The sequence below is a fragment of the Sinocyclocheilus rhinocerous genome, unplaced genomic scaffold (genome assembly GCF_001515625.1).
Source record: "Sinocyclocheilus rhinocerous isolate Xijiao unplaced genomic scaffold, SAMN03320098_v1.1 scaffold1234, whole genome shotgun sequence".
NCBI classification, from domain to species: domain Eukaryota; kingdom Metazoa; phylum Chordata; class Actinopteri; order Cypriniformes; family Cyprinidae; genus Sinocyclocheilus; species Sinocyclocheilus rhinocerous.
The window spans coordinates 299,398-318,775 of NW_015656153.1; the positions used below are offsets into that span (position 1 = coordinate 299,398).

Sequence of the window (19,378 nt, forward strand, 5' to 3'; positions counted from 1 at the left end):
ATATATACACACACACACACACACACACACACACACACATGCTATTAATATTCAGTATTTGCGTAAAAAAACAAAAAGGATTGCATGAAATACCTGAGTTTTAATAAGGATAATGCAATCAGATTTTCAAAAACCTAAGTGACTGATTTGAAACACGCTACATAGAAAGAAACTCATTGATTTCAATTAAACCAATGTTAGCATGTAGCTAAGCTTCATGTAGCTAAGCTTCTTACCTTAAAGCAAACTCGGCAGTTTAATATATGAATTTTTGTTTTCCACCCTTTAGAAATGCTAGGATTAGAAAGGGTTTGATATTTTTTCTTTACATACCCTTGATGCAAATCAAGACCGTCTGACATAGTTCTGTCCTTGAATGTAGACAAACTGCACCTCTGCACCAACAACTCTGCATACCCCTCTAAATTTTAATTATCAGTTTATTTTTAATGACATGCCTAAGCAATTTAACGAGTATGTTTTTTGCCTCATTTCACAACTGACTATTTTCTTCATTATTCTCAATTTGTCTGCTGAATTTTCTATATGCCAATAAATATAGCAGGCCGGCAACAAGTTATAATAATAGTTTTATATCAGTTTGAATAGTTGTAATAGATTTTAACAAGGTAGAGCAGTTACCTCGCTGAAACAGACTGTTGCAGTGGTTGTAGTTGCATTGGTTCATTTTCTTCTACGTCTGGCTCAAACATATATGACTCTATTACAGCACTTACCATCTCGAGCTTCAAAACATGTCACATGCTGTGCATGGATACAGTGCAATGAAGTTCACCAATCACAGAAGTGGCCGCTTACTTGCATTTCTCAAAGAGGTAACACCACTTGAAATGGAGTGTTTTTGACAGAAAGTGAAAATAAGGAAGAAAAATTATAATTATTACAAATATCTGAACTTTTTTTGGTGCAAAAACTTTGCTTGCTTCATAAGCTAACTCCTAGATACATAATATCAAGATCTGAAAATGCATGATCCCTTTAAACCCACATTGAATGTCAAGTCAAAACAGAAAATTCTGGATGCTGTTGGTCGAAAACCGAAACTGCAAATGCTGAAAATGCATGATCCCTTTAAACCCACATTGAATGTATCAACTCCTCCACAGCATCAGACATTAGTGGTGAGGATTGCCTGTGTGCCTCTCAGCTAAAATAGAGCATATTAAGAGTCGACATTATCCTCTCAGAAAGTGTAGGATAAGACTTGGGCAGACTTGGGCACTCTCTCAGCAGATGAGTCAGCTGGGTAAGCTGTGGTGTGTATCATGTTGGTGAGGAGTGACAGCACTCTTCTGAGAGTGTGCGCTTAATGAAGCCCAGCTGTCAGATGTTCCTCTTTTGCCCTAAACTGGGCGGAACAGGTAGGCCAGATGCCATGCTTCACCACTTGGATACGAATCAGGACTGTCACACATGCAAATCAAACACAGAGTGCTCTCTTGGCAGAGCGAAATAAGTGCAAATAAGTTGCTCTTGCTGATGGACGGACCCCCTAGATAAAAGCAGGTTAACTTGAGGTTACAACTAAAATCTTGAGCTATTAGAAATGAGTATAGAATTACACATGAGAGATTCCTTAATGGCTCAGGATTTCTTAGTTTTAACCTTCACTGAAAAACCAGCATGGTTTACTGTTCATGGTTTATTGGCTCCACACAGTAGTGCAGATATTCATTATTTCACATTCATCCTTCAATAAATCAGCAAACTGAATGGAAATTCATCTCACAGAGCCAAACTTTTGATTATCAACACAGTTCAGGCATATCAGCATAAGTCTGGTCCACATTGTATTTGACAAATCAAACCGACACTAAAGAACTACCGGCAACGGAATAGGGTTGGGTACCGAAACCCGGTACCAATATGGCACCAGTACCTATGTAACCGGTATGTACTAGAACCGAATCAGATGTGTTGTGTGTGTTGTTTTCACATTCCGACTTAAAAGCACAACTTGGGAAATGAGAGCATCGGAGGAGCGCGTGAATGCAGTAATTACACTTGCTCTGATGGCAGCGTTAACTAAGCTAAACATGCTTAAATTAAAATGCCTAAAGCTAAACCTCCCTTGTATTCACATTTCTCAACCTGTTGTTCAACAAAAGAGAACATTATATAACCTTTTTACTCCACAACACCAGTCGTTTATATGTTCTGTTTACAGCTATAATAGCGATGCCTTTGTCCATATAAGGGATTTCCTGGAGGATCATGAGTTCTGCTACTTCTGTGACTGGATATGTTGGATTTTCTGTGCGAGGGTGCCCTCTGGCGTCCAGTATGAATGAAACAGACATCATGTGTTTATAGTGCTAATGGCCAATCCATCATTTTTTGGGGAATTTTTATTTATTTATTTATCTATTTTTAAATAAGTATCGGTTCAGGCACCGTTTAGGCACCGGAACCATTTTAAAAGTATCGATTTGGCACCGGTATTGGAAAAAACCCAAACGATACCCAACCCTAACGATATCCGACTGTGTTGTTGCCTCGTGTTGTGTGCGTCTGGACTAAAAAAAAAGCACTTGAACACACTGCAATGACTACAGCCAGTGGCTAACTAGCATGTCTGTTCTGCGACTGCAGAAGAGCTGAGAGAAACTGTAATAAGCAGGTGTCGTTATGAAAATATACATGTATTAGAATGCTTAGGTTAGTTTATGTAAAGTTAGAACAGCCTTCCGTGTGTCCTCTTGACTTTATTTGCTCGCTTTCATCACTTTTGTTTTGTTTTTTCTCGTGCACTGGTTTGCTGAGCTGAACAGTCAATCAGAGTGATCTGTTTCAGTTCAACATGCTCAATCAGACAAAAAGCCGCAGACAGTGTCCAACTAGTGCCGACGGTGTGGAACACACTGAAAACTGCTGACAGAAACTCAATGACAGCCTAACGTCAACCTCGTGTGTCATGGCCTTTAGTCTGACTTGACTTAAAACTGACTTTCTTTTTTTAATGAATTGTTTTACTGTTTGAATATTGGGGAAACGTCTATAGTTATATTGTGGCAACTTGTATATTGTGTAACAACAAGCCTCACTATTGCATGCTGAGTAAAGTAGGCCTAGCCAATGGTAGACATGTTCAATACTTTTTTTTAGTGAAGACTTTAAAGTATGTGCCTGCACTTTGATATTCACTGAAGTAAATACAGTTGTTCTTGACAGTTGTGTTTGAACTAAACACTAGAATATCTTTCAAAGACTCAGTATCACTGACGTGGCAGAACTTGACAAATCTAGCAACTTTTTCTTCATCTGAGCTACTCGTTCTATAGTGGCAGCCTAGAACTTGTAAACAGAACTTTGTTTTTTTGCAGTACTAATAGAAACCTTTGCACTTATACAGCCAAACTGCAACTTGCAGTGCAGTCAGTTTTTATTAGTCAATATTTGTTGACTAATTATAAGTTAAGTTTAAAGTATTTGGGGTTCCTCTTCAGGAACTCGAGCTGCGTCGAAAACGCTAGGGGAACGCCGTTCAGTTTTTCTTTGATTTACATAGCCTGTACTTATATTTAGTTTATTTCTGAGAGTGTGACTAATTCATCTGGTGAATATAGACCCTTTTTTGTGCCATTTACTGGAAATAGGATGTTGATTTGCAGTTAATTTTATGAGGCTTGAAATTTAGCTAACTTGTCCATAATGATCCTTTTGGCAGCAGCAGTCTGTTTGTATATTTAGCATAAATCACATGATTTTATCACATGACAAATTCCCCATTGGCTATATGGCTGTGATTGAGCATTTGTGAATCTTGACCTTTTGACCATTTGAGTCCTTACACACACACACTTGTAGTTGCCTTTGTTGCTAAAATTTGCCTTATTGATTCTTTTTAAGTATCTTCCCAGGCTGTTTATTTCACTACTTGAAACTTTCAGATGAAAAGGAAGCCATTGTGTCACTCATGTCATCGGTTATAACATCATTGGTTTGATTTAGAATGGCACTGTTTTTGTAAGTGTTTTGCTCTTGTGCAGAATGAACCATGACCATTGATTGGTCAAGGAATTTGTTTTTGTATGAATCATTTGCCATTTTATTGGCTTTAGAAATATTTTTCACATGCTCCAAACGTATGTTTACAGTATTTCAATTTCTCAGGGCCTGCTAGTAAACTTAAGTGCCTCAGCTGTTCAAAAGATTGACAGATATTTCTAAAAAGATTGGCATACTTAGCTGATATGACAAGCATATCTTCTATTTAATATCATAAATGTCACAAAAATGATGATGTGCAGTATTTGGTTCATCTAATAACCTGAACATTAAAGTCAATGATATGTTTTTGTAAATCCTTCTTCATGGCTTCCCATCTCAGAAGCTTTTCTTGTTAACTCAATACAGTTGACACCACTGAAATCAAGGGAATATTTTAGTGGAAGGAGATTTAACCATTCATACAGACCTGGTTTAGGTCGGGACATGACTGGAATAGTGTACACCAGTGATTGTGTAAGTGTGGGTCATAATTGGCAAAGCATATTCATTACAGAGCTGATTTTGGCACACTATAATGAGCCATTGCTGTGATAATGAACTTTCATCAAATATTTTTGTTTTAATAATGGAACGGGCTGAGTTTCCCTTTTCTTTCTTTTGCTTTGCTATGGCAACCTCTCTAGATCTTAAAATAATAAAATGTCTTGCGGTAAAATGCCTAAAACCAAATGCTGAACATCTTCATGCCTGTATATGGAAAATAATTTTTTTCTCCTGGAATGTGGCTATATGGCTGTGATTGAGCATTTGTGAATCTTGACCTTTTGACCATTTGAGTCCTTACACACACACACACACACACACACTTGTAGTTGCCTTTGTTGCTAAAATTTGCCTTATTGATTCTTTTTAAGTATCTTCCCAGGCTGTTTATTTCACTACTTGAAACTTTCAGATGAAAAGGAAGCCATTGTGTCACTCATGTCATCGGTTATAACATCATTGGTTTGATTTAGAATGGCACTGTTTTTGTAAGTGTTTTGCTCTTGTGCAGAATGAACCATGACCATTGATTGGTCAAGGAATTTGTTTTTGTATGAATCATTTGCCATTTTATTGGCTTTAGAAATATTTTTCACATGCTCCAAACGTATGTTTACAGTATTTCAATTTCTCAGGGCCTGCTAGTAAACTTAAGTGCCTCAGCTGTTCAAAAGATTGACAGATATTTCTAAAAAGATTGGCATACTTAGCTGATATGACAAGCATATCTTCTATTTAATATCATAAATGTCACAAAAATGATGATGTGCAGTATTTGGTTCATCTAATAACCTGAACATTAAAGTCAATGATATGTTTTTGTAAATCCTTCTTCATGGCTTCCCATCTCAGAAGCTTTTCTTGTTAACTCAATACAGTTGACACCACTGAAATCAAGGGAATATTTTAGTGGAAGGAGATTTAACCATTCATACAGACCTGGTTTAGGTCGGGACATGACTGGAATAGTGTACACCAGTGATTGTGTAAGTGTGGGTCATAATTGGCAAAGCATATTCATTACAGAGCTGATTTTGGCACACTATAATGAGCCATTGCTGTGATAATGAACTTTCATCAAATATTTTTGTTTTAATAATGGAACGGGCTGAGTTTCCCTTTTCTTTCTTTTGCTTTGCTATGGCAACCTCTCTAGATCTTAAAATAATAAAATGTCTTGCGGTAAAATGCCTAAAACCAAATGCTGAACATCTTCATGCCTGTATATGGAAAATAATTTTTTTCTCCTGGAATGTGCCACTATCTGCAAGTAGAAACATTGACATTTTATTATTTTTCTTTTAAAGTGCTGTTATAATAAATGACATAACTTGAAATGTGGCCTGCTTTAGTCAGTCACAATCCGAAAAGAAACAGCTCTGTTGTTTTAGGGAGGCAAACTTTAGAGACTAAAGACTGAAGTAAGACGTTGTTTCAACTATGTCCTATGCAAAACAAGAAACTGTATATAATTTATAAGAATAAATGTGAAAAAACCATCTAATATTAATGTGTTTTACTAAATGTTTAATTTTATGTTTTAATTAATTCATTTATTTTACACATAAGTATGTACATATATGTTAGTAATGTTTGCTGATTGTTAGAACACTCAGCACTGCATCCAGCTGTTCTAAATAAATGCTTCATTGATAAAACACAAGAACTGTGCGTAATGTTGCCTGTAGGCAAAACCACTATGCAGATCATAAAGCTTCCTGGGTCTTCTTTGGCTACTAGCATAGAGATAATCAAACCAAAACTAAATGATCTTCAGTCGAAGATGTTGGTTCTTTCATCTAAATGCTTCATTTGAAGCCACTGTTCTTAAAACTGACTGGTCCTATTATTTATTAAATCATGTCATAAAAGAACAAGGACTTTCTCTGATGGTGTGTTTGACCTTTATTCTTCTTGTCTTTCCTCAGTTGTCAGGAGCAGTTGTGCTCTGTTGGAAAGAGCAGTAGAAGATCCAGTGCATCCAAATCCTCTCGACTCCAGTCCAGTGGAAGACAGTGAGTGTAAATCACTGATTATTTATGTGTTCCGTTTTCCTTCAACAGTTGTTTTGCAGTTGTTTTCTTCCTTTTTGCTTCACTGTATTTTTTCCTAAATGGAGTTTGTCATTTCAGTCACCACACTGAGCAGAGAAGAAACATTGATCTGATTAAGTATTCCACCCAGGGCACTTCCCGTTGGGATGTTTCGGTCGAATGTCAGATGGACTTTTTGTGGTTTCCTTCGTTGTAGTCTTTCTTCATCAATAGCCTTACATGTTTCCAAAGACAACGTGTCTGTGTTTTTCCACTGGAATGCCTGATGACAAACAGAAAGCCCTCAAGATATTCCTTCTCTTGTCCAAACTGACATACCCTTGTTTAATTTTATTATAAAGTTTTGCATTTTTGGGCCTACTTTAGAGGGAACAGGGAGTAAAAAACAGTTTAATGACTTTCTCTTGAGGCCATTCCAGTGTGATCCTACCACTGAACCCAATTTCTTCCTGAATCTGTTTACAAACAAGGTTGCTTTTTTCTTTCCCATTTTAATTACTGACAGATAATATTTGAAAGGGCAGTTTTAGGGAATTCATTGTATACGTATATATTATTACTACTTTTTTTCAGCAAGGGTGCAATAAATTGGTCTAAAGTGACAGTAAAGATATTTATAATGTTACGGAAAAAGAAAAAAAAATTCTAATAAATGCTGTTTGTTTGAACTTTGTATTCATCAAAGAATCCTGAAAAAATGTCAGTTTCCACAAAAATATTAAGCAGAACAACTGTTTTCATCATTGATAATAATAATTAAAAAGTTACTAAATTAGCCCCAAATCAGCATGTTAGAAGGATTTTTGAACGATTTCCTGTGTTATTGTGAAATATTATTTTATATTTATTAATATTAACATACATACTTTATAAGAGCACAGTGTAGATAACAGAGCTGGATAGATTACTTACAAATTGTAATCCATTCTGATTCCAAATTAAATTACTTAATAAAAATTGTAATTAGTAATGTAATCCATTATATTACACATTTTAGATAATATAATCAGACTACTTTTAGATTACTTTTCAATTGCTTTTGATCTATCTCTTTTTTCACATTGATTTAAATAGGATAAACTTGTACCATATTGATATAAAGATACAAAGAGTAAGAAAGTTTCCCTTTCAGTCGGTCACTCTCGACGTCACGTCGGATGACCGACGAAATTGGGATCTCGCTTAGGGGGACCAATCTACTTCGAGTGTAAACTAAACGAGCCAATGCACATTGGCATGCGATTATTGCATCCAGCTGCTGCTGATCACAGCGTGAGTATAAGTAGGCAGCAGATGCAGCGCATATTCAGGTTTTCGCTGAGGAGCCGAGCCGGTGACCCGGCCGCTCAGCGGTGGTACAGGAGCTGTGGCGACGGGACGTGACGTCTCCGTTCCCTCCTTCAGGGAACGAGGGTTACCATACGTAACCGAGACGTTCCCTTTCAGTCGGTCACTCTCGACGTCACGTCGGATGACCGACGAAATTGGGATCTCGCTTAGGGGGACCAATCTACTTCGAGTGTAAACTAAACGAGCCAATGCACATTGGCATGCGATTATTGCATCCAGCTGCTGCTGATCACAGCGTGAGTATAAGTAGGCAGCAGATGCAGCGCATATTCAGGTTTTCGCTGAGGAGCCGAGCCGGTGACCCGGCCGCTCAGCGGTGGTACAGGAGCTGTGGCGACGGGACGTGACGTCTCCGTTCCCTCCTTCAGGGAACGAGGGTTACCATACGTAACCGAGACGTTCCCTTTCAGTCGGTCACTCTCGACGTCACGTCGGATGACCGACGAAATTGGGATCTCGCTTAGGGGGACCAATCTACTTCGAGTGTAAACTAAACGAGCCAATGCACATTGGCATGCGATTATTGCATCCAGCTGCTGCTGATCACAGCGTGAGTATAAGTAGGCAGCAGATGCAGCGCATATTCAGGTTTTCGCTGAGGAGCCGAGCCGGTGACCCGGCCGCTCAGCGGTGGTACAGGAGCTGTGGCGACGGGACGTGACGTCTCCGTTCCCTCCTTCAGGGAACGAGGGTTACCATACGTAACCGAGACGTTCCCTTTCAGTCGGTCACTCTCGACGTCACGTCGGATGACCGACGAAATTGGGATCTCGCTTAGGGGGACCAATCTACTTCGAGTGTAAACTAAACGAGCCAATGCACATTGGCATGCGATTATTGCATCCAGCTGCTGCTGATCACAGCGTGAGTATAAGTAGGCAGCAGATGCAGCGCATATTCAGGTTTTCGCTGAGGAGCCGAGCCGGTGACCCGGCCGCTCAGCGGTGGTACAGGAGCTGTGGCGACGGGACGTGACGTCTCCGTTCCCTCCTTCAGGGAACGAGGGTTACCATACGTAACCGAGACGTTCCCTTTCAGTCGGTCACTCTCGACGTCACGTCGGATGACCGACGAAATTGGGATCTCGCTTAGGGGGACCAATCTACTTCGAGTGTAAACTAAACGAGCCAATGCACATTGGCATGCGATTATTGCATCCAGCTGCTGCTGATCACAGCGTGAGTATAAGTAGGCAGCAGATGCAGCGCATATTCAGGTTTTCGCTGAGGAGCCGAGCCGGTGACCCGGCCGCTCAGCGGTGGTACAGGAGCTGTGGCGACGGGACGTGACGTCTCCGTTCCCTCCTTCAGGGAACGAGGGTTACCATACGTAACCGAGACGTTCCCTTTCAGTCGGTCACTCTCGACGTCACGTCGGATGACCGACGAAATTGGGATCTCGCTTAGGGGGACCAATCTACTTCGAGTGTAAACTAAACGAGCCAATGCACATTGGCATGCGATTATTGCATCCAGCTGCTGCTGATCACAGCGTGAGTATAAGTAGGCAGCAGATGCAGCGCATATTCAGGTTTTCGCTGAGGAGCCGAGCCGGTGACCCGGCCGCTCAGCGGTGGTACAGGAGCTGTGGCGACGGGACGTGACGTCTCCGTTCCCTCCTTCAGGGAACGAGGGTTACCATACGTAACCGAGACGTTCCCTTTCAGTCGGTCACTCTCGACGTCACGTCGGATGACCGACGAAATTGGGATCTCGCTTAGGGGGACCAATCTACTTCGAGTGTAAACTAAACGAGCCAATGCACATTGGCATGCGATTATTGCATCCAGCTGCTGCTGATCACAGCGTGAGTATAAGTAGGCAGCAGATGCAGCGCATATTCAGGTTTTCGCTGAGGAGCCGAGCCGGTGACCCGGCCGCTCAGCGGTGGTACAGGAGCTGTGGCGACGGGACGTGACGTCTCCGTTCCCTCCTTCAGGGAACGAGGGTTACCATACGTAACCGAGACGTTCCCTTTCAGTCGGTCACTCTCGACGTCACGTCGGATGACCGACGAAATTGGGATCTCGCTTAGGGGGACCAATCTACTTCGAGTGTAAACTAAACGAGCCAATGCACATTGGCATGCGATTATTGCATCCAGCTGCTGCTGATCACAGCGTGAGTATAAGTAGGCAGCAGATGCAGCGCATATTCAGGTTTTCGCTGAGGAGCCGAGCCGGTGACCCGGCCGCTCAGCGGTGGTACAGGAGCTGTGGCGACGGGACGTGACGTCTCCGTTCCCTCCTTCAGGGAACGAGGGTTACCATACGTAACCGAGACGTTCCCTTTCAGTCGGTCACTCTCGACGTCACGTCGGATGACCGACGAAATTGGGATCTCGCTTAGGGGGACCAATCTACTTCGAGTGTAAACTAAACGAGCCAATGCACATTGGCATGCGATTATTGCATCCAGCTGCTGCTGATCACAGCGTGAGTATAAGTAGGCAGCAGATGCAGCGCATATTCAGGTTTTCGCTGAGGAGCCGAGCCGGTGACCCGGCCGCTCAGCGGTGGTACAGGAGCTGTGGCGACGGGACGTGACGTCTCCGTTCCCTCCTTCAGGGAACGAGGGTTACCATACGTAACCGAGACGTTCCCTTTCAGTCGGTCACTCTCGACGTCACGTCGGATGACCGACGAAATTGGGATCTCGCTTAGGGGGACCAATCTACTTCGAGTGTAAACTAAACGAGCCAATGCACATTGGCATGCGATTATTGCATCCAGCTGCTGCTGATCACAGCGTGAGTATAAGTAGGCAGCAGATGCAGCGCATATTCAGGTTTTCGCTGAGGAGCCGAGCCGGTGACCCGGCCGCTCAGCGGTGGTACAGGAGCTGTGGCGACGGGACGTGACGTCTCCGTTCCCTCCTTCAGGGAACGAGGGTTACCATACGTAACCGAGACGTTCCCTTTCAGTCGGTCACTCTCGACGTCACGTCGGATGACCGACGAAATTGGGATCTCGCTTAGGGGGACCAATCTACTTCGAGTGTAAACTAAACGAGCCAATGCACATTGGCATGCGATTATTGCATCCAGCTGCTGCTGATCACAGCGTGAGTATAAGTAGGCAGCAGATGCAGCGCATATTCAGGTTTTCGCTGAGGAGCCGAGCCGGTGACCCGGCCGCTCAGCGGTGGTACAGGAGCTGTGGCGACGGGACGTGACGTCTCCGTTCCCTCCTTCAGGGAACGAGGGTTACCATACGTAACCGAGACGTTCCCTTTCAGTCGGTCACTCTCGACGTCACGTCGGATGACCGACGAAATTGGGATCTCGCTTAGGGGGACCAATCTACTTCGAGTGTAAACTAAACGAGCCAATGCACATTGGCATGCGATTATTGCATCCAGCTGCTGCTGATCACAGCGTGAGTATAAGTAGGCAGCAGATGCAGCGCATATTCAGGTTTTCGCTGAGGAGCCGAGCCGGTGACCCGGCCGCTCAGCGGTGGTACAGGAGCTGTGGCGACGGGACGTGACGTCTCCGTTCCCTCCTTCAGGGAACGAGGGTTACCATACGTAACCGAGACGTTCCCTTTCAGTCGGTCACTCTCGACGTCACGTCGGATGACCGACGAAATTGGGATCTCGCTTAGGGGGACCAATCTACTTCGAGTGTAAACTAAACGAGCCAATGCACATTGGCATGCGATTATTGCATCCAGCTGCTGCTGATCACAGCGTGAGTATAAGTAGGCAGCAGATGCAGCGCATATTCAGGTTTTCGCTGAGGAGCCGAGCCGGTGACCCGGCCGCTCAGCGGTGGTACAGGAGCTGTGGCGACGGGACGTGACGTCTCCGTTCCCTCCTTCAGGGAACGAGGGTTACCATACGTAACCGAGACGTTCCCTTTCAGTCGGTCACTCTCGACGTCACGTCGGATGACCGACGAAATTGGGATCTCGCTTAGGGGGACCAATCTACTTCGAGTGTAAACTAAACGAGCCAATGCACATTGGCATGCGATTATTGCATCCAGCTGCTGCTGATCACAGCGTGAGTATAAGTAGGCAGCAGATGCAGCGCATATTCAGGTTTTCGCTGAGGAGCCGAGCCGGTGACCCGGCCGCTCAGCGGTGGTACAGGAGCTGTGGCGACGGGACGTGACGTCTCCGTTCCCTCCTTCAGGGAACGAGGGTTACCATACGTAACCGAGACGTTCCCTTTCAGTCGGTCACTCTCGACGTCACGTCGGATGACCGACGAAATTGGGATCTCGCTTAGGGGGACCAATCTACTTCGAGTGTAAACTAAACGAGCCAATGCACATTGGCATGCGATTATTGCATCCAGCTGCTGCTGATCACAGCGTGAGTATAAGTAGGCAGCAGATGCAGCGCATATTCAGGTTTTCGCTGAGGAGCCGAGCCGGTGACCCGGCCGCTCAGCGGTGGTACAGGAGCTGTGGCGACGGGACGTGACGTCTCCGTTCCCTCCTTCAGGGAACGAGGGTTACCATACGTAACCGAGACGATATTCCATTTGTGGTTAACAACAACATGAAGTGCATTAAACATTATATTACTTCAAGGTTTCCCAAACTGGGTTTGTGAAGGAACTGCAGGCAGATTATGCATTTAATGAAAAGTAGTGTTGTTTTTGGCGGCCTGTTTTAATTTTAGTTTTAATCTAATCTTTGTGTGAAACAAAGCTAATAATTAATGTTAAATCAAAACAAATAAAGGTAAAAATGAATCAAAATAAAACACTTACTGAAAAATGAAATATTTTATTTGTTTGCGTGCATGTCATGTGACCATACACAATGTCAGAAAGCCATGAACATGCAAATGTGATACTTCATTATTAAAATATTTATTTTAAAATCTCAGGGGTACTTCAAATAAAAATATATTAGGTAAAAGAGGATCCGATGATAAAAAAGTCAGTGAATTTGTGAATTATTGCTATTGTGTAAATAATATGCAATAATGTAATCCATAAAAAAGTAACTGTAGTCTGATTTCGAGTATTTTAAAATGTAATTTAATCCAATTACAAGTACTTAATTTTTGGATTACGTAATACAGATTACATGTAATCAGTTACTAGCTAGATCTGGTAGCTAAATGTTGTAAGAATTATTTTCCTCTAGCCTTTCGGCAAATTAATAATATATAGGACGTCCATCACTATACAAATACTTATGGTAAAATGTTTTAAGTTTCCATGTAGTCTTATTCAGTTTTATTTAATCCAAATATACCTGTGTGTTGCTGATACATATGAATCAATCTTTCCTCTATTTTGATTAGTACATCTATTAAAGCTGGTCCTGCATTTAAAGTTTAAGTCCCTTTAAAGGGGTCATATGATGCTTTTTTAAAGATCATTATTTTGTGTATTTGGTGTAACAGAATATGTTGACATGCTTTAATGTTCAAAAAACACAATATAGTGTTACTTCATCCTTCCGCAGTTTCCTTCTGTGATTTTGAATCTCCATGTTCGTGGACGTTATCCAATCACAGCGCTGGAGGGGACTGGTATGTCACATCACCACAGCAACACAGATCCAATAGATGGGGAGTCCAGCCAATCAAAGATTATTCCACTGGAAAATCAGAAGGTATTGATATTTTGACACTCAATTCAGATCAAACTATAGCTGGTTGATAATTTTTTCAATTAATCAATTGTCTGTATAATCACTGGCAGTCCAGTAAGAGTTTTCTGTCTTTCAACAGGTCATTTTCTGTTACTAAAGCCCACCTCAACTCATTTCGCTGCTGGCAGATGTAGTTTCCACCTGATTAGTCCTGTAGTGCTCAGCAGTGGGCCACCGTGTCGTCTTCGTCTCGCTCGCTTCCAACCGGAACCACATACAGGAAACATATCTGCCTTTGTGAAACACACCGACCACTCCGTCATCAAACCAATAGCCCTTACAGTCAAAGAACAAGGAACTGGCAGGTGACAAATTTAGATATATTTTCAAAGTTATCATAACTGTGACCTTATTTGCCTACCACCTTTAAACCTGCCTTAAGGACTGTTCCATAGATGCATGTGTAAAAATTGTTTGTAGTTTATTGAACAAGTATGAAAAAATATTGTTTAAACCTTTTCCATCTGTAAAGCTTATTTAGATTTTATAAAATTATCTTTAAAATACAGTATCCTGAAAATGGATGCTTCTTTTTTTACGGAGTATATATATATATATCACACAGCAATATCTAAATATAATGGTGATGTCATGACAGATCTGATTGACAGATCATAAAATGAGAACATACATTTTCAGTGCCTAATTTGAAAGTAAATAAAAGAGCAATGACATATGCACTTTACTTTCACACAGAATAGTATAAAGCAGCATTCTGTACCCACAAGAAACGAATGCCAACCAAAAGACTTTTGTTATGGAGATGTAGTTGGTATTGATTTTCTTATGCTGGGCACATCACGCAGAAGATGGATGAAAGCATTTCGTTTCTAAAAGTAGGACCTGATGTTTCTTTTGGCGTAATTGGTTCTGACAGAAAGCTAGGAATAGATGGTGATGCAATGCAATTTGGAACGATCCTGTACGATCATGACGTAGCTAATATACTTATACTTTCTGCATTTGGCTATATGGATCTGAGCCTAATAGAGGTTACGCCATGGAGTGTGGTGTATTATACAAATCAGTCATATACTTAATAATACCATCCAACTCAGAGATCTATGCATAGTACAGAATGCATTAGCTTTCCACTGTACTTAAGCTCCTGTACATCTAATGAAGCACTCTCACATGTAGTTGAGAGTGTTTTAATGACATATATTGTAATATGAGTTCCACAAAGCCGGCTTCTCTCTCGTAGTTATTTAGCTCAATATTCAGACACTACTAAACTGATCGTAGGTTTGTATACTCAAAGTGGCTATGTGAAGAATAAAACAAAGACAAACTGTAACTGTCTTCAGCAGATGTGCAGATGATTTCGACCTTGTGTGTCCATTATGTTTTGCATCCTTTGTACTGATCTAAAATGATTGTTAAAAGCATTTCTTTTTGTGTGTCCCAGGCCGCAGTGGGAGGTGCTGGAGGCTGTTATTGGCCAGTTAGATGAGTCTTTCCATGTGACCGTGCAATACTCTTCCTGTAGCAGCCATGAAGTCGGATTTCTGGCATTTGATTCACTTGAGTTGAAGGATTGTGTCATGAGTAACGACTTATTAATTATTCTCAAATATTATCTAATTCAAATGTGTTGTATGTATTACTTGCGTCTGTAGAGCATTTCTACTTTATCACTATGAATTTGCCTATTTTAATATTTGACATTAAATTATTTAAATGAATGCACCAAATATTGTTCTTCTATCCTTATGTGGCACTTTTGAACAAAATCTTTATGGTTTTCTGTGGTTTTCTACAGGTGATGATTATTTGGATTTGGGTTCAGACTGTGAGAAATACTCATCACTTCACTGTCATTCTGGAGGCTGCATTGAGAAGCGAAGAGTGTGTGATTTTCATACTGACTGTCCTCAAGGGGAAGATGAGGGCTTAATATGCAGTGAGTAAAATGAAAGATTTGTAATATTTTATACGCCATGAAGATGTGTAGTTTCTGTTTACCAGTCTGTCAATAATTGTGAGCTCCACACTCAAAATCTGTTCCCTTTTCAGAGTTTAATGCAATAGCTGTTGCGCACATCAGACCATTAATTTGTGTGGAGCTCTTTAGTCTTTAAAAAAGACAGTATTTTGTTATTTTAAATGTAGAGAACAGGCTGTGTCTCACCAATCCATTAATTCAGTTTATGATAATCGAAACATTTCTTTGAAAGGTGGCCTTTAAGCTATAAATCCGTAAGATTTGCGAGATCATTCTTGCCAATTTGCATTTCGTTGAGAGTGTTCAATTAAAGTATGAACAGCAGTGTGACAGGGCGATATAAGTGGGTGCCGCTGAGTAACTGGCTGGCTGTGTGTCACTCACATTAGCTGTATTAAATCTTAAGGCCATGATAAATTTCTAATCCTTTCACTGGAGGCGTTGGATTAGCAAACCTGCTCTGTCAAAGCTTTTCACTGAGTAAAGAGCTGCATAAAACGCCTGAAATGCATGAGTGTTTGCTTTCCTCTAGGAAAACTATTTGCATGTTTATTGATTTATTTAATCTCCATTAACATTTATACTATGCTTAGATGATTTATAGTTATTGTCTGTGTACAAAGAACTTTGTAGATGGTATATTTGGCACACAGCACTTACAGTATAATCCAGTTAGATAAAAAAGGTGAGAACAAAGACTCATAGAAGAAATCCATATTTACAGGCAGTCTATTAAAATGTATTAAAGATTTATTTGCATAAACATTCTGGTAATTGTTATGGAATTAACAAAAGAACCCTAAAAGGTTGATTAGCTACTCGTTCAGCATTAAAAAAAAGCCAGTAACAACTATGTGATGATAAATAATTTAAACTGCAACAAACAGTATTTGATTAATAATTTACAATTTAATTCTGTTAAATTTAGTTTATTTGTTTAGCACTTTTTTGCTGTCATATCAACATTGATAATATGAAATTTTTCTTGAGCAGCAAATCATCATATCAGAATGATTTCTGAAGGATCATGTGACTATGAAGACTGGAGTAATGATGCTGAAAATTCAGCTTTGCCATCACAGGAATAAATTATATTTTAAAATATATTAAAATATAAAACATTGTAAAATAGAAAAACATTAAACAATATTTTATAGATTACTGTTTTTCTTGTATTTTTGATCAAATAAATGCTGCCTTGGTGAACTTTTATTTGGTAGTGTATATATTTTATAAATAAAATGATGCACATTTTGTATACATTATATATATTTGGCAAAAGTAATGCAGAAGTATGTAGAAGCATTCTAGCCTTATCTTGAATTGTAGACCAAGAATTTGTATTCTTTCCTCTGATATAGACATGTGGAAACTACTTTTGATATTATGTGAAGGGATTCATATGATAAATAACTCTGACAGCATCCTAATGAAGATGATCAAAGTAACTCCCACTAAGTTTAAACTTGTTAATTACGTCCATGACATTATAAAACATGTCCTCTGTATAATGAATCTGTCAGTTAGTTAAATCTGTCCTAGCCTATACCTAATATCCAGAGACCATATTAGCACACTTTAGTTGGAGTCTTGTCATATCAGCTGTCATTTTAGGTATGAAATATTTAAAGTGTAAAGCTAATTGAGGCACAATTTGCCTCATGGTGATTCATCTCTATTAAAACCATCAATTTTAGACTGCAATGAAATGTTTTATTTCTCCTCAGCTCTTGTCGTTACAAACTAAAAATAATTTGTGTGCCATTAAAATACTTAATGTGCCACTAGACAACATATTCGTACAGGAGGAAATTGGTATTTCCAAGAAATTAAATTGGGGTCTGGAAAACAATCCAGCTGTCCTTGTCCCATGTTAACATAACTATGGTTTGTTTATTATTTGAAGTAAATGACATTGGAATCATGTAATGCTTGAATTGAACTGAACAAACTGGCAAAACATACTACACCAGCTTTGTTGATTTAGGCATCATAATGATACATTTAAGTGGACTTAATGGATAAATGGAAGGAGGAAATGTAATATTTCTCTGATGAGCTTTTAAAGCTCTGCTAATGTTTGCCGACACAGTCAGTTGTATTTTGCGGATACAGATTTATTAGACATTTCATAATTTGCTTAATGTCTTTGCAGACTCCTTACCTTTGGGCTCATACTGTTCATTTGAGTTGGGCTCATGTGGGTGGTCAGTGGCTGATTCACAGTCCTCTTGGAGACTAGTTAGTGGACAACAGCTGAATGAAGACACAGATCTACTGGGCACAACTCTGCAAAACACTCAAGGTAAATGTGAAACAACATCTTCTTTCAGTCATTGGATTGGTTACCCATCAGAGTTTCCATTCTCAAGACATCCAAATGTTAAAATGTGTTTAAAAGTGACAGTAAAAATTGTATAATATTACAGAAGATTTCTACTTCAAATAATACTGATGATTACAGTAATGGCTGCTGAACATTCACGATCACACGAATAATAAAATAGTTAATGTTAAAATGGAAAGCAGTTATTTAAAATTGTATATTTCACAATACATCAGGTTTCTTTGAGAAACATTAAAAAGTCTTACAGAACCTGAACGGTGGTGTATAAATTTGTTGAATTTATAATATAAATTATTTGTGTATAGATATTAGTAGTACATATACAGAACACATTTTGTAAACATAAAATTAGGGGTGGGTGATATGACCAAAATCTTATATCATGATATGAATAATTTTATTTCACAGTAATGATCACGATAATAAGGTCTTTATGATATCAAAATTTTTGCTACCATAGAAATTTCATAATATCTTGTCACCAGTGTCCATACCACAAAAAAACTAATACTAGCCTAAATAAAATGTAAAAAAACTCAAGCTCACTGAAGACAAGTAAACAGTCAGTGATTAAATACGAATAAGAAACTAATTACAAGCAATAGGACAAAAAACTACACTAAAACAAATAAATAAGAAAAGCTACATACTGTCAGGCTTGTGTTGTGTTTTGTTCCCCATGTGCTCCCTGTGTCCCAGTGTTTATGCCCATATTTGGTTAGTTTCCTGTTCCTGTCCTGATTATGTTGATTTAATCCCAGGTGTTCCCAGTTTGTTTTCATTGATCCCAGGTGTGTCTCGTCATCCCCTCGTCTTGTCATGTGTTTAAATAGTGTTCCCTGTCTTTAGTTCAGCGTCCAGTATTGTTCATGTATACATGTATTGCGTGAGTGTTCCGTGTTCCTTTGTCTTAATTAAACCCATTTGGATTGATGTACTCCTCGTCTCTCTCTGTTCCTTGCTCCTCACTCTGCTCAGCAGTGCACTCGTGACAGAATACCGGACCTAAAACAGAAAAGTAAGCGGCGCCCCTTCTCCCGTGTTTTTGTTTTTGTTCTATAAGTTTTTTGTTTTACTTTTCGTTGCTCCCCGCCTACATGGATGAACGAGCGACGTTCATCGCCGTGGCTCAGGCAAGCCGCGACCCGCTCACCTATGCGAGGGCATTCGTGCCGCTAGCCCTCGCCAGCTCCCTGGATGGGGAGACCCTAGTGACGCTGTTCCGGCTCGGAATCACATACCATCGCCCCGCGGAGCTCCCAGACACCATCAACCTCGACTGGAAGGAGGCGGTCATCCGGTGTCTGGAGAGCCTCTGATCCCGATCCGGAACCCCTCCGCCGGCCGTTCCTCAGTCAAGACCGCCGGCCACGGCTCTCTCCAGCCTGCCGGCCGATCCCGAGTCAAGTCAGCCGGCCGCTCCTGTGGCAAGCCCTCCGGCCGCTCCTGTGGCAAGCCCAGCGGCGGTTCCTCAGTCTAGCCTGCCAGCCCCAGAGCTCACTCCAGTGTCGGCTCCTCGAAAGCGCCTTGCTGTGCCTGCTCCTCCAGAGC

The 19,378-nt window shown here is 40.7% G+C and overlaps 1 protein-coding gene across 1 annotated transcript in view; it reads left to right on the forward strand.

The window, feature by feature from the left end:
• Positions 1-19,378, forward strand: part of LOC107719457 (leukocyte tyrosine kinase receptor-like) — a 71,176-nt gene that overhangs the window by 10,435 nt on the left and 41,363 nt on the right. The window contains exons 2-7 of the mRNA XM_016526866.1: positions 6,444-6,530; positions 13,326-13,496; positions 13,615-13,840; positions 14,944-15,083; positions 15,298-15,438; positions 17,636-17,785. Of these exons, the coding sequence (XP_016382352.1) occupies positions 6,444-6,530; positions 13,326-13,496; positions 13,615-13,840; positions 14,944-15,083; positions 15,298-15,438; positions 17,636-17,785 (915 nt within the window). The remainder of the gene's footprint in view (positions 1-6,443; positions 6,531-13,325; positions 13,497-13,614; positions 13,841-14,943; positions 15,084-15,297; positions 15,439-17,635; positions 17,786-19,378) is intronic.